The sequence below is a fragment of the Nelumbo nucifera genome, chromosome 5, assembly GCF_055504915.1.
Source record: "Nelumbo nucifera cultivar China Antique chromosome 5, China Antique-T2T, whole genome shotgun sequence".
Taxonomy (NCBI): Eukaryota; Viridiplantae; Streptophyta; class Magnoliopsida; order Proteales; family Nelumbonaceae; genus Nelumbo; species Nelumbo nucifera.
Genome location: NC_142653.1, coordinates 81,791,336 through 81,813,060, shown reverse-complemented (window position 1 = coordinate 81,813,060; position 21,725 = coordinate 81,791,336). Strand labels below are relative to the sequence as shown.

General features: G+C 36.1%; 1 protein-coding gene across 1 annotated transcript; it reads left to right on the top strand.

Annotated features, from left to right (window-relative positions):
* The first annotated feature begins 11,341 nt into the window (after nt 1-11,341).
* LOC104593811 (uncharacterized) lies at nt 11,342-21,334 on the top strand. Its single transcript, XM_088888333.1, is given in 3 exon segments — nt 11,342-11,819; nt 11,906-11,992; nt 20,518-21,334. Coding segments are annotated over 3 exon segments (1,296 nt in total). The 3' UTR covers nt 21,249-21,334.
* Nucleotides 21,335-21,725: the final 391 nt, after the last annotated feature.

The window sequence follows — 21,725 nt, the reverse complement described above, 5'->3', positions numbered from 1 at the left end:
ATTAATAAAAAAGGAAAAGCTACCAAGGACAAGGAGTGATACATGAGGAAATTAGTTGCGTCCTTATCTTTTGAAGTTAATAATGAACTATTCACATTAATCATATGCAAGGTTCAAAATATCGATATTTCTGATACATTGGTAGGAGTATTGTCGGGCAAATTAATACTTTTTTTTTTATTTTTTTCGAAACCAGTTCAGGGGGCTAGTTTAGGGCTCCTCCACCCCTTGAACAGGTCAGACCCCCAATACACCCACTATAGGGGCATATCGGAGGGGTTCCGGAACGATACGTGTTAATACTTTAAACCTTGATCATATCCCACCTATTTGTGCCAATGCCACTTCAGCAAATCCTCCGAATAGTATACATGACAGACCACCAATAAAAGTAAACTGAAAATTTTAGTTAACCAAATCAATTAATTTAGCATTTTAAAAAAACTGAAGTTATAATTCATTCGATTTGGATTAACCAATATGAAAAACTGGTAGTTAATTGAACTTATTATATATATATATATATTTGTAATATTTGTATTATAAATTTATTTATAAAATATAATAAATATAAAAACTGAAAAATTAAATAATCAAACCGATTAATCAGTTAACTGGTTGATTTTGGTTCACTTTGAAAAACCGAACTATGAACACCCAGACCATTATCTAATAATAGAGGACTCACTGTCATGATGGATAATATATTCACCAATCATTAAAACTCAGTTTGGAAGAATACAACTAGAAATATGTACAATGCAAAAATACAAGGTTTTGCATTATATATATTTGTGTTTGTACACCTTCCAAACTAAGCCTAAAGGGAAATACTCACTTCTAACTCCTAAGTCCTAACATGGTTCTATTAGCCAATTTCCTGAACCCAGACCACATTACGGGACTATGCAGACCTTTACAACTTGACATAAATATAATTGAATGAATCTGTTGATCAAATAACACATATCAATCCAAGTATTTTCCTTCTGCTCATCTCACGTCGCCAAAGTAAAGGATAATCAATTCGGGGAAACAGCTAACACAACCACAGAGAATACCATATTTGGAAAAGGGAAAATTCTTGATTAGTGTACTGTACTTTGCATATAGTGATACTTTGGAGTTCAGATACATCATATCCCTGCTGTGTATTGGGAATATCTCCCAATGATAGTATTGGAAATGATGATATCGTCATCAAGAGATGTTCTCAATACACATCGGAAATGATCTGTGAGACGTGGGATGCAGATGTGAACTAGATACTTTGGTCCCCGAACTTTAAAATGCGATAATTTAATACCCAAACTTTCAAAATGTGTCAATTCAGTACCTGTCGTTAAGTGACATTTGAAAAATATACAAATGCTCTTCTAGTATCATCTAATTTTCTTTATAAACCATCTAAGTGTTGACAAAATATTAACAGTACCAAATCCTTGCCTCTTCTATTCAATAAAGTTGGGGTCATATATCAGTGGACATTCTAGTAATTTTTAAATAGAAGAGGCAATGATTTGGGACTGTTAATTTTTTGTTAATGTTTGATTAGTTGCTAAAGAAAATTAGATAACACTCAAGGGCATTTGTATCTTTTTTAAATGCCACTTAACAATTGGTTAACGACAAGTACTAAATTAACATGTGTTGAAAGTTCAAATACTTAATTATCACATTTTAAAATTCAGGAACCAAAATATTAATAGACACAAAATACATGGTACTAATCAGAAATTTTTCCTTTGGAAAACACATTCATTAGGCTAATTTAAATTGCATGCTTAGGGGATGTTTGTCAGCATGCATGACTTTGTTTTGAGAAACAAAATCAATCGTGTATTTTTTTTTGAAATTGCACAGAAAACAATTGCACAATTTCTGACAAGAATAATGAAAAAAATACATCGATCGAATATCACCAATTCACATAAGGTCATCATTCCAAGTGTATGTGAGAGAGATATTCAAAGATTCAAACTCATTTTGTCCATACATATGTATCCTCCAAAAGAAGGCATCTTGTTAATTAATTTGGGATGTCAAGATGATGGGCCCTCCACATTACTTGGTTTCAAGTGGAACCACCACCTTGATTTTTGTGTTCTTTTACGCCTATAGGCAAGTTTATTCATAAATGCTTAGGTTATAAAGTAGAAAAATTAATAACAATGAAAAATACAACAAAAAAAAGCATGTTAAGTGTGTTGAGACAAAAATAGGTAATCACAAGCACTGAGAGAAAAACGATTTGAGAAATCTCTACAACTGACACATATTTAAGAAACACCGAAAAGGTTGGCTAAAAGCCTCCAATAGAGATGAAGCCAGCAAGTGTGTTTTCCTACCAAATGAGTCCGGATCAATTATGCAAAATCCTCTAGGGGTATAGAAAAAACAGGTATCATGGCACCCAATCCATGGCATAATTGAAAACGTAAAAGCGGGAAAGGCCCAAGATTGCCTCTTATTACAAAACTCTCCCTAACGCTCCACCGTCCAAACATTCAAGGAATGGGCCCCATAAAAAGCTAAAAGTGCACAATAGAAATTGTAATTTATAACTATAGGAATGTAAAATGTGCAAAAAAATCACCCATCCATGTCGTTATAGAAGCCAAAACATTTGGAACTTGAATATTGTTAGAGAGAAATAAAAAATTTCCAGAAAAAGAGTTGACATGAACGATAACATTGTTACAACAAATGGATACCCATGGCATACTACAAAGGCACACCACACACAAATTTGACCAAAGCTCAACAGGAAGAAGAAAAAGAACAAAAGAAAAACGAATATTAGAATGAATAGAACCAAAGATCTCAAATCTTCTCCATAAGCCTGGATCAAAATTGTCGTCTCTTAAATCTGTCCAAAAAACCTCTCCAACAAACACCAATATGAAGAAAAGTAAATGAAAGCTCACATCCATAAATGTGAGAGAGAAACCCTCAAATAAAGTGAGAGAGAAAATTCACATCCATAATGTGGGAGAGAAACCCTTCCGTTGAGAAAGAGACCCTTAACGTAGAAAGGAACCCTCCCGCACAAAGAAAAACCCTCCCGCCAAGAGAGAGGAGGCACTCATGAAAAAAAACCCTTCCGCCGTTCATTGCCTTTGCCGGGGATCGAGCGACGTATCTATACATGCTTTTTATTTAATTAATAAGCATTTAATAATATAGAGTTGTACGTGGTCTATGTTGCATGCCCTACACCTTCCATTTCAGTCATTCGTGCTTGCATTGCAACTGCATGGCTAGAAAAAAAAGTACCCCATGGCCCATGGTCTATGGGGCAGAGCGTGGCACTGGCACTGGTACGTGATCCCCTGCGCCCGTCCACCACTCAACTTTCAACGTAACAAAACTGGTTTTCAGTTTTCACACTCTCTACCTCCTGCTAGCTCTGTCTCAAGTAGTCTACGTCAAGATGCGCTAACTCACTGGGGCCACACTCAAAGTCGAGATTCCCCTTAGTCCAGTTGGACAATATAATGGCCCAATTAAGGGGCCGGGAGCTCATTCCAAACCACTATTATTACTTTGCTCTATTTATTTTTTGAGCGTAGGTGTTTGTCATCGTGGATGTTTCTAGCGAGGTGTTTCTTAGAGGAAATGACAGTGCAACACTTTATTGAAATGGCCATAAAATAGTTTTTTTGTTTGTTAACGTTTTCATCTATATTTTGTTTAGGGGTGTCAATAGTATTCGAAAATCCAATTTTGAATTTGATATTCGGCATAATCGAATCAAATTCAAATAATTCAAATATCTAATTGGTTGAATTCGAATATTCTATTCTTATTGAATAGTTAATCGGATTCGAATTCGGATATGACCTGATTCGATTCGATAAATATCTGAATTCGACCGATTATTTAATTCTTATATATAATATACAAAATATTTTATATAATTTATAATATAGTAATTAATTTATATATTTATATACTTTATATCAATAAAATATTTATTAATTATCTAAAATAATTAATTAATCGAATCGAATATTAAAATATTTAATCAATTTCGAATTTGAATATTAATTTTCAATATCTATCAGATATCAAATCGAATTTGAATATCAGACTTTCTAATCGGATTCGAATTCGATCCGTTTACACCCCTAATTTTGTTTGATGATACCAATTTCTTGAAGCTATTTCTTTAATACAATGTATCCCATATATAATATACCAGTGTAGGTTGATGATCAATGTACAAACAACATTTGCCTAGCTTCAACGCAATGGCTAAAATCTATCAAGACATATATCCAATAGCTAAAATTTGTCAACACTTGCCTAGATTATTTTATTCCATATGAATTAATCGTTAACACACATTATGAAAATAAACTCCTATAAAATCTCTTGACACCTACAAAAAAATTCATAGAAATTATGATGATAATATTTAAAAAATTATAATCTTACAAAATAAAAAAAACATAAATAAATTTTATCCTAAATCCGGCATACTAATGATATTAGCACATGTGATAAGTAAATTTTAACCTAGATGAAAATAAATAAAACACCTAGCAAAATGGACAGAGAAATACATCCATGTGTGTTAATACCACTTAGCAAAAGTGATACATAGATTTTAGAGAATGTAACTCAGTATTTGCAGCCTTGGAAAGAACCTGATCAATATAACATTTGCTAGTTCAATAAGTATATGATTATTGTAACACATGTCACAAATAGTTTATAACAATGTGGATATCAACAACAGTGCTGATCGTGAATGTTCTCTAACTGCCAACTCAGCACACACATCAAAGTCACGTCGCTTTGATGTTTCGAGAGAATGTGAGTTTTGTGGATTCCTATGCATTTTACAAGTGTTTGGTTCTGTTTATGTTTATTTAATAAATATTTTCTATTTACCTAATTGTAAAATCAAGACAAGCATTTAATGAAGGCGTTTATGACACATATAAACACCATTAAGTACCATATCATTAAAATGCCAATAAATACCTACTTGTTTTAAGAAGCTCCATTTTGAAGTTTCTTGAAATGGGAGAGGCGCATAGAAATCGAAATTTGCTTTTACAAATTTTGATACACAAATGTAATTAATGAGACATTTGCTAACGGGCGTCTATGTGGTACCATCAATAAACATTTACCAAATAAACATAAATGGAACTAAACATTAGACCTGTTTATGGGCCAGGTAGCCCGATGGCCCGGCTCGGCCCGGCCCGCACCCTGGTCGGGCTTGGTCATGTAATTAGGCCCGCAACCTAACATAGCCTAACACAGTAAGCTCGGCTCGACTCATCATTATATATTTTATAAAATATATAATATGTATTTTATATATTATATAAAATATATAAATAATATAATATTTATTAAAATATATATATATATATTTTATAATTTAATATATATATTTTTTATTTTTTTCTTTATAATTTTTCTCTCTCTCTCTATTTAGCCACTTCAGTAGTAGTAACAGTATGGGCTAAATTTCGGATTCAGGCCTAGGCCCGGACTTTGAGCTTTTTATGAGGGCTGGGCTTAGGCCCAAGTTGTAGGCTCGATGGTCGGACCAGGCTCGGGCTCGGGCTCGGGCTCGGGCCTTAGAAAAATCTGTTAATACAGAGTGAAAGCCTGGTCCGAGCCGGCCCATGAACAGGTCTACTAAACATATACTTCGTTTCATCTCGTTTTTAACTGAAAACGGCCTAACCAAATATGATTTTTGACCATTGGAACGTAAACGCCTATGGACTGAAAACAGGCGTGTAACACGTGCAAATGCACGTGTTTTTTTTTCTTTTTTTAATTTTTGTAAAAAGGCAAATGCATAAGTTGATTAGAACGAGGTGTGTGCGTATTTATTACAATTTGTAGGGATATGCTCTGAGGGCCTAGGCCCGGTGCTGCGTAAATTCTTCAAACTGGACACTCGATTTGCACCTATAATTAAATAATGGGCCTTACAGGGTTATCTTGTTTGGACCTCACCATCTAACTCATTCCTGCTAAAATCAGACCCTAACCAAAATCCAGATTCAAGTCCATTGAAACTAGGAATGTCAGTGATGCCGAGTGGGACACTTGAGATGATGGTACGAGTAGCCTACCTACGAAACCACTTGGAATGAGAGAATTTCTTTGCGGTTTTTCTTTACATTTGGAAGCTCATATTTTACTTACCATCCATCTAAAACTGGTCCATTACTGGTGAGTGTGATCACAAAAATGGAAAAGACTATCATTTCCAATTTTTCTAATCCATCTAAAATGAGTGATGATGGCATGGGTTGAAGTAAAAATACGTAGCAAGTTGAAATGCCAAATCCAAATGCGTATGCCTTGTCATAATATAATTTAGATTAGGGATGGGCTTCTTAGGCCCGAGCTCAGGGCAACCCATTTCTTTATCTGGCTCACCCTGACACACCAGCTTTTGCGTCAATGGATGAAGGCCCGGAATTGGCCCATCGCAGCACTGCCCATTCCGTTTTAGTACACCCATTACCCATATCATATACTTGGCTCTGGTAGTTTACTATACTTGTGCGACTAAAGCAGCTAATTAGTTAAATACATTGCATACTTGACATCCAATAAGAATAAGAAATGAAGATAATGGGTGGAATTCTACCAATCGGGGTTGTTGCAAAATGGACACGCATGGTTTGCTTTCATATGGAAAGAGTGTATGACATGGGCCCCATTCCCATAGATAGGGCACTGTTATGAACTTAGACATTATATTTGGTGATGATGATGATGATATGACATACTTTACTATGTTGCATCATAAACGGTAGACGTAACATGACTTGGGCGTGGGTCTGTGGACTGCAGGTTGTGGTGGAGGGGTGGTTGTATGTATCTTTGCATCGATCAAACAAGAGATATTCCTAATGTATGGCTAGATGAACGTGGTCAGAAATGTGTTACCCAATTCATTAATTTGTAACAGCAGAATGAAGAGCAATTAAATCTACTGTTGTAAGAGTTCTGTAAAAAGATTGGGAAATAATGGATTAGCCAATTGTATCAATCATGCTGAACCTACCAAATGATTGTGTAGATCCTCCGAAAACATGACACATGGCAAGTTAGTAAGGGCCCTGGACAGCACCATACAGTCCTAAGACGCTCCCTTTCTATTATTTATGTACACTTATAACTGTGTCGTGATGACACCAATCTTAGCTTGTTTCCGACTACACCACCACAGAAGAAACAATCCAGCTAGGGCGCTGGCACCACATCAGAGGCAAAGGGATTTATGGCACAATCATACATTACATACCAATCTGCAGGGAATCAGCCTAAGTCTTATAAGCCTCCACCACCCTTACCCTTTCCAATCACTGATGTATTATAAATTCAAAGTTGAAAAAAAGGAGGTTTTCATCAACAATCATTCAACCACAACCAACCCATGTTTTTATATGTTCGGCCCCTCTCTCTTTCTCTTGCATAAGACTGAACTGAGAAGGACAGTCATTTGTAGGACGCCATCCAAGTCCAACATATATAAATTAAAGCATATATCTATATATATCAGTACGCTGTAGGTGTTATAATATCAACATTTCTTTCTGTAACAACACCTCAACACATTATCTTATTCAGTAATTATTCCATCTTGCTCAGTCCCATTACCTTGTTAATTAATAACATCTTACAGTAAGTTTTCCATCTGTCTGATTTGTTGTAATCACATATACCAGGCCAACCCACTTGATCTAATATTAAAAATCTTGTTATCTATAGATCTAGATGGTCCAGTTATATATTTAAATTATTCTATATTGGCAGAAGGCCAGAATATTGTAAGTTGTATAAATATTTGTATGAACATTCTTTTCAACTTTATATCATCTTACTTTCATTACTATCTCACTGAGAACAAATTCTATACTAGAATAGTTAATGCCATTTTATGATTCATGCTCAATGTCTCATCATGAAACGTCTCGATTTTTTTTTCCCTTTTTCCTTCTTTCTTTCTTTCTTCTTGTTCCTTCTCATGAAAGAGAGCTATAAAACTTGGCTTCTCCATTATGAAAGCAAGACTTGAAAGGTGGTCACCAAATTTTAATTGCGATATTAGAAGAAGATTAAGAAGAGAAAATTAAGCAGTCGATTTAACAACTCATCATCAACGTTTGCATTGCAGCCAAAAAGAAAAAAAAAAAGAAAAAAGAAGCTCATCATCAATGGACTAATGTGGAAAACAATTCACAACATGTTCAGTACATGTATTTGGAGAAGTGGCTCATTCATCGCATTACTGGATTTGGGCCCATCTTACTAGTATGTCGGGTTGAGTTTGATTTGAATTGACCATACAGTCAACAGATCAACTCAGGAGATGAAATGAGTTCAAGCAGACGCTGTAAAAACAGTAATAATAATAATAATGACAATAATTGAATACTGAAAATTGAATTTGTGGGCCGAGTCAACCCAATCAAATCGACCCCACTCAGTTCCAAGCTGATCCCACAAGAATTAAAAGATTAAGATTTGGTGGGTAAGTCGGTAAGGTTTTGGAAAGCAACCCTACTTTTTGTGCAACTGTGGGCCAATCTTCCATTTCTCCTGCCAGTCGCCAAAAGGCCATTATCAAATGTTGGTCCCAGTTATAAAACCCAGATTTTCTACTCGCTTTTTTTACACATTTTCTATCCGCCATGAATTGCAGTCACACATCTCTCAATTCATACTAAAGATGTGGCTCCAATTCATGGCGGGTGAAGAGTGGATAGAAAAAGTGAGTAAGAAATCCCGTTTACCAGTTATATGGGGTCTTGGGAGAGAGGGGTTGATTGGGTATGGTCCTAAGCGTTGCATTTTTCGTACAAAATAGCCCTCCTAAGACTTCAACTCGCATTCTCATGCTTGCCGCCCTCAGATTCCATTCACTCCTATCAGACAACCCCTCTATTCACTCCTACCAGACACCAGAATCCCCCCCCCCCAAAAAAAAAATAGAACAAAAAAAAGGAAAACGAACTTTCCCTCCATTCACTCCTTCCATTCTTAGAGCAGAAATGACCTAAATCATCGCAAAAGAAACCCCAAAAACATGACAGACTTCACGGCAAAAATTATGATTACATGCATTGCAAGTGACTAAGACCCCTATAGGGGAGAACATGTCCTTGCGTTCCAAGAAAAATTATAGAATAAGACGTCCCAACAAGAGAGAAAGTGAATCCAGGTGGAGATCTGGGGTTTGGGAGGGAGAGAGAGAGAGAGAGAGAGGTGAAATTGGGGAAGGGATGATTGTTAGAAATGGGACATGATGGTTGGGCATGGGGGCAAAATCATGATCAATAAGAGCATGAGATGTAATGATGCCCCATGAGAGAGTGTGTGTGTTTGTGCAAGACATATTTAAGCGTGTTACCCCACATTAATATACTAATATTATTCAACAACACAATAAATTATTATAAATGATTAAAGTTAATTCTAACCCCCTCCTTCCTTTATGCTGTTTGATGATGAAAAACTAAGCACTCCAATGCGGTCCCCCGCATTGAATTAATCAGCCTTCATTTTCTCCTATATATTTGTCCTCAACCTCATCGTTTCTCATGGGAAGATAAAAACAAGAAAATCAATTACCAAGATAATTATCATTCCCATTATATTATATAATAATGTAAAATAATTGGATCAATTACCAACATACTGGAAGTTCTAAATTCCCCTTCCATGTTCAAGCTCAACTAGGAATCTCAAGTTATTAACCCCCTTCAATGGTGGTGAGCCTGAGTGATGATCCACTTTATTTATATGGGCCTCATTTCAAATTCTAATGCTATATCATTTTAGGGTCCAACCAAACACCCTCTACGTGGTCCTTCATCCACCAACTCATTCATCAAGATGTGACACTCCTCCTATATATGACCGACATTTCCAAATTTTCTCGGCAGGAAAAAAGAGATATTTTAAAACTTGCTTAAGGTGATTCTTACATTGATAATTAAGAGAATATCAATAGCCTGAAAATTCTTCAAAATAGACCATTTTTTATTATTCTTCAACATATATACATTATTCATATGATCTTTGTTCAGAAACAGGTTAACTTTATCAAAAAAAAAAAAAAAAACATGAATCAAACTTGTAAGAAACGATTTAAGCACTCACTAATTTAATAATATATATGACATTAATATGATGACCGACCTTAGCTGGGATAAGATTTAAGTTGCATTTGGCATTCCTTATAAAGATTTATCTCCTTTTTACCATTAAGAACTCAATGTTCATAGAAACATTTTAAGTGAAAAAAGAAGATAAGTCTTTAAAATAAGGAATGCCAAATGCAACCTTAGATAATGACGACTCATATTAATGCATCTAACATAATTTTTTTTTGATAAGAAACTAGCAAGATGAATTCATTAAAATAAAACAGTCACGAGATACAGTGCTGCAGTGGTGCACTGTAGCGGATGTTTATATAAATGAAAGATAGACAATGATGTCAATGATGTAAAGAAAGCCAAGAACCCGGAGCAACCACTCAAGTAGAATCTGCACCTCTATATATTTATCTATATTTTCTTTTTGAACGAAAAGTTGAAAAAACAAAAAAGCTAAGACCTAAGAGTTATATATCTTCTTTTTTTTTTTTCATTTCTCTTGATAAGAGTAAGAATAGACTTGTATATCTTTAGTTCCAAAAGAAACCAAGCATCTGAGATGTGGGGTCCGATATCTCGTGAAAAAATGAGGGAATTTTCATCAGATATGGTCCCCTGTAGCAAACCACGTGCATAGATGCATCAAAATCAGTCATCAGAAAGGAAAGGCGAAATGCGTAGACCTGCTGTTTGAGTGTGAATGGCTTTAATTTAATTTAATTTAATTACAGTTTACGGCCTAGTCTAGAGTGAAGAAACAGTTTGGGAGAAGTCTTAGGATTAGGGGAGAGAGAGAGAGATTAAATGGCTTTAAGTTTTAACCGAGAGAGTCATAGTGAGACACGGAGATGTGGGTATTTATGTGGAGTGCATCGGATCCTTCGCGGAAGGGGAGTTTGAAATCCTCCACCTTGTCCCTCGTAGTTTCGTGTAAGAAAACCTCGAAAAATAGGTAAGTCCAAAGAAGCCGAGGGACGAGTGGGAGAAATCACCGAACAAATCCTGAGAATACGGGGATTAGTCGCTTCTTTCCTACCCTTTCTTTCGAGCTTTGGGCTCCAATCTTCTTATTATTGTTGTTTGCTCGTTTCTTCTGTTATATATATATATATATATATATATATATATATATATATATTTTTCATTCTTTCATGTACTCCGAATTCAAAAATATGTCCCTCTTGAATATGTCGAATTCAGAGTTATTTCTTGTTGAGGAAGATCCGAAGGTGATGAAATTCGACTTTCTTCTAACATCTACATTAGAGTTCTCAGATAGCAGCCTAATTGCCACTTCGGAGGAGAGTGAATTTCATGTACGAGAAGAAAAGGAAGAAGAAGAACAAGAACAGGGACAAGTTGGGCAGCAACAACAACAGAAGCAAGAGAAAGAAGAGGATAGCGAGAGTTTAGTTTCTTCTGAGAAGCAAAAACTGCCTTCTCTGGGAGAATTCACGGCCACAGGGGACGAAGGCAACGACGGGTTCCGAACCCCAACATCTACAGATCACAGAATCCCAGTAATCCAACAATGCCCACCTGCACCAAGGAAACCCGCATCATCAACGAAACGAAAAGCATCTCCGACTGGGCAAAATTACCTGCTCGATCTGTCCGACGAGATTATATCACTGTTTCCACCTGCCTTACTCGCCGATCTTGGCCGTAAGATCAAGAAAGTCCGCGGCAACGATGCTAAATGATCATTGAGCCACGTATATACGGGTAAGCCAATTGTGTTAAATTTGTAGGAAATGTCCGAATAGAAATTGGAGAGCACTCACGCATTAATTTCCATGAAGACGATGTTAATGGAGGAATGTTGCTTTTTCTTGCTGGTTGGTCTTCGACTCTTCGCCATTATATATGATCTCCATTTATTCTCTGGTTGAGATTTTTGTTGGGGTTGCCGGGCATTGACCCAAAATCCAGCAGATTCCGGATATAATCTTGTAATGTTAAGTTGCAAAAAGATCAAATTAAACTGAAGTACAGAGACACCATGGGAAATGGCATTCCTACTTTACGTACTGCACCAGGTTCCTATGCTATATATCAAGATGTCATGCTGTTCTACTTAATTAACAAGAGAAAGAGAATTTGGGTTAGGTGATGATGATGATCGGAAACATCACCATGCCCTTGTCTTCCTTCAGTGTTTTCTTTGTTTATCAGTAATTCTAACATGCCATGCATGAGTCTCCTTGGATTCTTTCACTTGATACCATAGAGTTAGAAGCAAAGGAACTTACATTAATCACAGTTTTTTTTTTTTTCATATTACATTACAGTTATGCCTAGAAATTTTCCTATCTCTTGTATGGGGATTATATTAAATGGAAATATATTTTTCCAAGGGAGGCAAATTTATGTCCTCACGGCTTTCACCAGACGGGGATATTCTCAGATGTATACAAATGTACTCATAAATATTAAATAAATCTCTGGTGTAGAAACGTTAATTTCTTGCTCCGGGTTTGGGCATTATAATTAGGGCAAAAACCATCATACTTTTTGGTTTTGTATCTTTTATTAATCCTTTAAAGACGCATCCTCAACGTACTATCACCAACTCAACTGTACAAATGGTGGAACAAGTGGGTGTCTTTAGGGTGAAGTTTTCCATGAAAGCTCATTAATTTATTTGGTCGCCCCAACAGAGTTTAGCTGTAGATCCGAAAATTATAATCATTCTGGGAAGTGGATTGACAATATGGTTGGGGGATGGAAATCTCATGCATATGTTTCAACAATTATTAATTCCAAGCGCAAGCAGGGGGTTAATTAAAAATAAAAACAAAATCAAAAGTTGGAACAGATCATTAATTGTATCCTTCCCATCGTATGCATCCATTCCCATGTAATTAATTTTTAGGTTTCTTGGAGATTGTGTTAACAACAATTCATTCATCCAAAATAATTACAACCACTTAACCACTAAACTACAATTTTAATTAAAGTCAACAGGGCTTTGTTGTTGTCTTTTGGGTAGGTCTCAGCTCTCCAACTCCAACTCCAACTCCATGCATGTATGCCATTAGGGATTAGGTAGCTAGGGATTAAGGAGGGCTGGTGGGGCGGGTGTAGCCGGGAAGAAAACAATCTCCCCCAGAGAATTTCTTTTGCCATCTGTACGTACATGGAAACAAGTACAACCACCAGAAGAGATGTTTGCCACCTGGACATACTGCTCTTACATGGCTGATGGTTTCAATCAATTGATTACTTGCCCTCAGCTCAGCTCATCAGCTTAGTTCCAGTTGGGTTGGCTGCTCTTTGATATGATCTACCAAGGTCCATGCATTATCGTTTTGCATTTTGTCACACTTGATGATGTTCAGGGTCAGTGGAATTACTCATGAATTATGTATCGATATATATATATATATATATATAACCCTGATATGATCTGCTCAGCCTCTCTGAGACCAACCATCTGGTAACGAATTTACGTTGGTGGCATCCCATCGGGACCAACACTGGTTTCATCCCAGACCTGACGGAATCTCCTTTTTTTTTTCTATTGAGAAGCCCCAATTCAGTTGCTGTATGTTCTAATTAGTGTCGGAGGCTTCTTAGTCTGACCCGCATCTCTCCAAATCTCCGCTGCTACTCCCTGTTTCTTTTCCTTACCAACCCATATTAAAAGTAGATGCAGATTCTGCAGTAGTCTAAGCACTACTTGATCTTCACGATTGTGTGGGGATGGTCCTGCCTTCGGACTTGAGTGCCTCACCAACCAGTTTCAGGTCCATGCGGGTCCCTTCTTTTCCCTTTTTAGGTGGACGGTCAAAAATAATTTAAAAGAAAATGACTCCGTTTGGTTTGATTTGATTTGAAGTAGAATCTCATTTTTACCAAGATCAAATCAAAATGAGTAAAATTTTTTAGTAGTGACAGAATTATGATCCATCAGCTTTAATTTTACTCGGTTTTATTTTGTTTTCTTACCGAAAACAGACAAAAAAAAATTAAAAAATTGTTTGCCTTCATTCGTTTGCAGCAAGAAAATGTAAATGAAAAACGGGCCCCGCCTATGTAGGTCCTTCCCACTTGTAGGTCCCACATGTGGACGCATGTAGGGACCCAGATTGGTGGACGCCAACACCATATGCAATGCACAGGCCCCACACATTTTGTTTTTGACTTTTTGTTTAATTCGTGGGCCCCGCTTGTAGGTCCTTATGTTTAGTCCATTTTAAAGAAATAAGTAAACTTCTCTTCACCAACCGAGTAAAATTTTCCCTGGGGTTCTATGAAATAAATAAACCTCTCTTCTCCAAATTGAGTAATTTGCTCTTCTCCAAATTGAGTAATTTGCTACTTTTAATAAGTCAGTAATCAGTAAAAAACGAAAAAGAATCAGCCAAACATGTGAAATATCAAGCAGGTAATATATTGCCTGCTTTGGTGATTTTACTTCAAATCATGGAAAGAAACGAATATTTATATTATATAATATGGTAGTAAATACTAAATAACATGTTAATTACTATTATTTATAATATTTAACTATATATAGCATGTCTTCTTTAGATTTCGTAACTCCACCCTTACCTTTAACTTTTACGATGGATAACCATGATTAAAGGGTGTGAGCTTTCAAAAGGATAAATTTCATTTCTTCCCTTGAATCATGTCTATAATTAATAGTTATCTTCTTATATTTTAACTAAATATATTTTTACCCAAAGATCAAGAGGAATGACTTAGGTAATATCCTATTTCTGATAAAAATTAGGAACATCCCTCGTAAAAAGACAAAAAGAAAACATTATTGTTGAGAATATTTTCGCTTTTTTAATTACACATTTACATTTTGATTAGTGATTAGAGGTTAACGCCTGTTTTAAGAATGGGATTTGCCAAAATCATTCCCCAAAATTCAAAGCTTTTATTCAAATTTCCTTTTTTTTTTTTGAAAATTTAATACCACTTTTATCCTTTAATATTAATCGGTTAATATAGATTACTACGAGTCATTTAATTTTAGGGAGAAAAACTTTTCCAAGACTATACATTACACAAAATTATCAATGCTCCTATGCACTTGGACCATTTACAGATGTACTTAAGAAATTGAATATTTTAATCAAATCTCTCAGAGAATTCAACAAATTCCAAGATAAGAAGTTGAAGCTTTTCTCTAAAGATGATTTGAACTTAAAAAATAAATAAATAAAATGCATGGGATGATCAAATAGATTTTTATTCATTAAGCTAAGATATATATATATATATATATTATTTTTTGGCAGTTGTTAATATGTAATACACTTTCTCACAGCAAACGAGTATTAAATGAAAATAAGTTTTGAATTGGTTTGACTTTTGTTTGGAGGATTGAGGATTTTGAATGAAAACTTGCGGTGGTAAAATATATATACACAATAATATAAAATTAGCTCAATATAATGCCCTCCATATGCACGCTTTAGATCTTCTTTATCTCTATATTAATTATATATCTAATTTCCCATGGTTTAGGAAATTAATTACTTTGAAACTCTTTTGGGATCTTTTATAGATTAAGCCCCAATTACTTTGAACGCACATGTCCACTTGCAAGAAAAAAATTAATGGTCCCGAACTTGTACTCTGATGTTTGAAAAGATAGACATAGCCACCACAGGCACAGGCATAGCTGATTGAATCATTCAACTTACAATATTAATGCTGTTTGGTTTGGTTGATTTAATTAACAACCCTGTAAGCATAGAGAAACATAACAGGCCACCATCAACTTACCATTGTTTATGTGCAGATAATGCACGCTATTTCTTACTAAAATAAACCAAAGGTGCTCTACAATCTTCATCATGATGCTTGCTAATCTATAACCAATTAGATGATGATGTCCCTTGATAATCATCTTTAAATTGTTTTCAACAGTTAGGACCACTGTTTGAAGTTTCAACGTAACTCTATTTTATTGGAACAAGTTTATTTACTTTCTTTTTTTAATAAAAAGATCATAAAATATTGAATTTTCACCTAATTAATGAGCCCAAGATTATGATGAAATTAATGGTAAGCTAGCCTGAAAGCAGTGAAATAACCTGCTCATTCTGATTCTGTGCAAGAGCACCGGATGAGATAGAAAAGTTTCTAGAAGGAGAAATATCGTCATATAACTTGGGGGAACAACTCGATCAGATTTTGTTGATTTGTGCTCACAACAACTCATAAGCCTGTCATGGTCCATGGTTGAATTTAAATGAGAATAGATCATTTGGCTAGAATTTTAGCATTTCTTGTAGAGAGAGAGTGAGAGAGAGAGAGAGAGAGAGAGAGAGAGAGAGAGAGAGAGAGCACAATATATACATCATGCAAGCCCCTCTCTTGGTTTTGAGGATAAAAAAAAAATGGTTGGGGTGCCCTTAAGCCAACCACTCAACCGGCTAGCTGGAGGAAAAGCACAGGGAGCAGGTCCAGTCCAATAAGGCTATGTTTGGTTTGAAGGAAAAGGTAGGGAAAGGAAGGAAAAGGTATCAAAACGTTTGTAAAGGTTCCCTTGCCTTTCCTTTTCTTTCCCTTCCCTACTTTTTCCTTCAAACCAAACATAGTCTAGCTAAGAGTTTATTCTGGCCGGTTCTGGATTAGTTCAATTTGGTTCCTTGGAGCTAGCCTTCACTAGCTCCCTAAAGCATTTTCATCGATCTCAGTATTCTCTCAGCTCAAAATTAAAAGATTAACCAGATTCTGCTCAAGCTAGCTGATGACAGATACATCAACACAGCATATATATGGCTCGTCGTAGCCTAGATCTCAGCCAAAATGATGAGCAGTACTACTCCCACTTGCAAACTAATAAGCAAATAAACCCATGCATATTTGAAATGAATCAGATCCAATGCCCAATGTTAAATTATATCTGAATGATGTGTTTTGGTGCGTGCTGATGAGTGCTCATGAGCTGAGCGTGTACAGGGTCCAGCATGCATCATCATGTATGTATATGTACCTGTCCAACTGAAAACCAATTTGCACAGGACACAGGAGGAGCAGGTCTACAAAGAGAAAGAGCTCAGGCCTCAGAGGATGGGATGATCCATGATCGGCCCAAAGATTCTTCAAAACTTTATTTCAGCTCCGGAGCAACTTGATCAGTTTATGTCGGTCACGGTCAGTCGGAGTTTTATCGTAAACTTGACCAATAAAAGAGCCTTTTTTTTTCCACTTCTTGTGTTGTCTATTAATATGTACAAAGCCAATACACTTTCTGAACGAGTATAGGTTGGAGTAGAACTTTCGCTAGAATCGGGACCTCATTTCTGTTCTGTAGGCTTTCCGCAGTGGACCAGCCATGGTGCTTTATGGAGCTTTATCAATTTCAAATGGAAAAATCTTTATTTATTTTTTTTAATTCCAATTACACTGTAACGTAAGTTATACCTACTGTTTCTGATTGTTTTCCTTGAAAAGGTTGGGAGGGACCCCATTATTCCAGTACTAGTTCTTCCACGGTACACCCACTCCACTATAAAGAGCTCTTTAGAGTGCCAAGTTGCCACCTGCCAATCCAATAAGTCCTTTTTCCCCAGCAACGTCAACTGTAAACTCCATCTTTTTATTATTCCAATCAGTACAGGACAGTAGGACACTACCACTCCTGTAGTCGCAGTGCTGTGCTTTGTTCCACCAAACTTTTGCTACACTTGGGATCCCAATTCCCAATTCCCATTTCAGTAGCTAGGTCTTCCCTCTTCCACGATACACCTTCTATATATGGAGCTTTTGGAGTACCAGTCCAACATAAATCGTTATATATTTTTCAAAATTTCAATGGAAAGTTCTAATATATTTATACATAATTTCAGTACACCAACACACACTACCAATCCAATCTCTATCTATTCTTTGAAGCTTTTTGTAGAATTGGGACCCCATTTTAATACGGAGCTTTTTGAACTTCCAATTCGACATATATATATATATATATAGGTAGGCAACATAAAAACCTTTACAATATGCAATTCCAATTAATAATTTCATGTGATGTTAGGACATAATTTAGATAAGGTGTAGTAATAAATGGGCAAGGGTTCACAACTAATCATATATTGCAATCTTCGCCCAGACACAGTGGCAGTAAATTAGGGTTCTTAAGAGTACAATTAGGATTGCAAATTGAAAAGGTTAGGTCGATCGGCTGTAATGTCAATCAAAACCCAAACCTAAGCACCTTCCGCCAGGGCCCCATCCAACCCGAAGTCAAAAGTCCAAGCCCAACCCTAGATTAAACCACACACAACATGGGAAGGTTGGTTAGGTTTGAAGATCTTCTTGTTCATTTTTGGCACTTTTACCTTTCATTTGGATTTTATAACCCATCCTAAAAATAGACAGAAGAATATATATATATATACATATTAATGTATAAAATGTATAAAATGTATAAAATTATAGTATACATATTAATGTATAAAATTATAGTATACACATGTATGTTTTGTATAAGCATCATGGTTTTAAAAACCGACCTGGAAACAGAACCATTCTAGCCACTGGTTTTCGGGTCAGCAGTTTGATCGTCTAGATCATACAGTTTGGATGGTTTGAATATTTTAACAGTGATATATCATCTTACCCATTAGATTGGAATATTAGGGTAAGATGCATATAAATATAAGAGAAAATAAAGATGGAATGAGAGGTACTTGAGAAGTCGGATGAAAGAGTTTAGAAGAAGAAGAAGAAGAAGAAGAAGAAGGAAGAGGAGGAGGAGGGCTTGAAGGCTGCAGTGGTGATGACGGTGGCAACAACGGCGGCGATGGTGAAAAACTGGAGTAGATTTGAGATTTCTCAGTCTCAAATCTCACACTCTCTCTCCTAGATCTGTCATCTAGTCTAAACTTCTCTTTTAGATCTCTAAATGTGAGACCTCTCTCATTGTCTCACACATCTCTCTCAATAGATCTCAGATCTAAGAGATCTTCTTCGCTTTTCATTTTGTTGTGACAAGTTAATAAACCGCAAACTGTTCTCTGGGTCAAACGGTTCAACGGTCAAACTGTCTAGGTCAACAGTTCGTTGACTAATTCAACGGTTTTTTACCAGAGACCAGGTTTGGGGTAAAAACGGAACCGTCCGCCTGAATGGTTTTTGGTCCAAACGGTTCGACCGTCCAAGTCAACGATGGTTTGAAAACATTGATAAGCATACAATATAGATACATACATGGATTAGATAGGTTTATTGGATTTGTTATAAAATGAAAAATTGACACAAAAATGACAGTTCATCAACTTTTGCATATAGAGTTGTATAGGAATTTCTTATATTTCATTTATAGAATTTTTTTTATTAGTAATACTTCATAGAATATTATTTTTGATCTGTTGTTAGTTTAATGTTTCCATGGGACCATCTGATCTGATCTCCTTTTTCTTTATAAATCATTCTATCACACGATAACTTTTGGGTTTGTTAACTCAATGGTAGAATTCTCAGCTTTTACCTCGGCTATGATTTCTACCATGAATACAAGACACAGTGACCTAAATATCCTGCGCCTGTATTCATGTTGAACTTGAACAGAATTTTTAGCTGAAAATTTTCTGATTTAATGAAGACAAAATAATAAAAGAAACAATGGTAGAAAGTTTTCATGGTACAAACTACAAACACAAGTTTTATAGTATGGTACCGTGCATTATGAGGTTCTTAATTTTGATAATGAGTCTATAGATGTTACACTCAAAACTAGTTTATACATGGACTATAAATTTTAAAAAATAAAATTTATAGGGGGCATTTGATTTTTGGACTTTGAGAGGGGGAAAATCTGGTTAATGGGATTTTGGTTTCTATTGACCAAAAATTTCATGTTCTTTTTTCAGATTAATGTGGGATCAGGAAAAGTTTATTTTCCTAGATATCACTCCTAAGTGGGTAAATAAATTTCCTACTTGAGGGAAAATTTCCAACACTTAATGGGATAATAATATCGCTTTTAATAATGAATTTTTATGGTTAAAATGATTATTTTCTTTTTACTTGAGAAATAAAATAACATAGATAAATGCATTTACTTGAATAAGTATTGATATAAAAAATTTACTTAGATAATTGCATTTATCCGGAAAAACAGCCATAGAGTTTGCATCTGTGAACCCATGGGCTCACGACAAGCCTGCCAATAAAAATGGATACGTAGGCATTTCGAATATGAGGAAACGTTAACGGGTGTTCAGCCCTTAGTTAAATAAACCCGGTTGAACCACCCATAAAACGACAAAAAATATAAAACAGATTTCTGTCAAGGTATTCACACTCCCTCCCATTTCCTCCTCTCCTCCGATCCCTAACCCAGATAATCATCCCACCGGTCACTCACTACACACCGGCATCCGTGAATGAGGAATCCACTGGTGGTGGCTGACAAATATAGTGCGGAGGAAGAATACTTGGAGTTAGTACTTGGTGAATCGCCCGAAGCAAGAACACAAGGAGGAGGAGGAGATACTGATGATGGAGATCGCACGGTTGAAGCAGGAGCAGAAGGCCATAGAAGAAGAGCTCTAAGGGATGAACAGACTTTTGCAGGTGACGGAGAGGAGACCGCAGCAGTTTCTGGCTTTCCTTTTCAAAGTGGTGAAGGATCTGGATCTTATTGGTCAAATAAGGCAGGAAAAAGATACAGCCAAACTGGTTGAAGTGAAGAAGAAGCGTCTCATCTCCTCCGCACCATCCTCATCTTTTGCACCGATTAAGACAAAAATGATGAAGATGGCGAAGATGGAGGAAGTAGTCGAAGAAGGTAAAGCTGCTACACCAGTTCCATTACAGGGCGTGGGTTACTGTACTTGGACAATGTCGAACACTTGGCCATGGCTGAGAGGAGGACCAGTTCTAGCTCAGACGCCTCTAATTACACCACCACCCTTCACTCTCACCGACGCCTCCTCACCATCTGCTTCTGGCTCTACAACTGCAACAGCCATGAATTCATACCAAACCGACGACTCTCAGGAATACAGTGACCAGATGGACTTCTTGCCAGAAATGGAAGGCAGAGTACAGAAGCCACCACCTTACCCTTTCTCCCTGTTCGTTCGGTGGTGGCTTTTAAGAAGTTTCAAAAGGTCATAAGATTGGATACTTTATTTTCAACTTTTTATCTGTAAATTAATTAAACGATTAATGATAGATATATTTGAATTATCTATATATATTTTGTAAAGAAAAACGACAAAGTCAACAACGCATAATCTTTTCATCCTTTTGTGGGTGGGTGGTTCGACCGGGTTTGTTCAGCTAAAAACTGAACGCCCGTTAATGTTACCACATATTCAAAAATGCCAACATATCCCATTTTTATCGGCGGGTTCACGCGAACAGATGATTGAACCATCTAAAACAGCTACAAGTAGCAATTCTGAATTTTAGAAAGCTAGATTTTTCTTATTATTTTTAAGAAAACCATTTGAACCGCGTTTGACCAAGGTGATTTTTAAAAAGCAGACGATTATTTCCGAACCATTCCACTGGTTTTAAAGAATCGCTTGAATCGATATTCGATAACTAATTCCAAAGAAAAAGGTTATTGCAAGGGTTTGAGACCAAGAA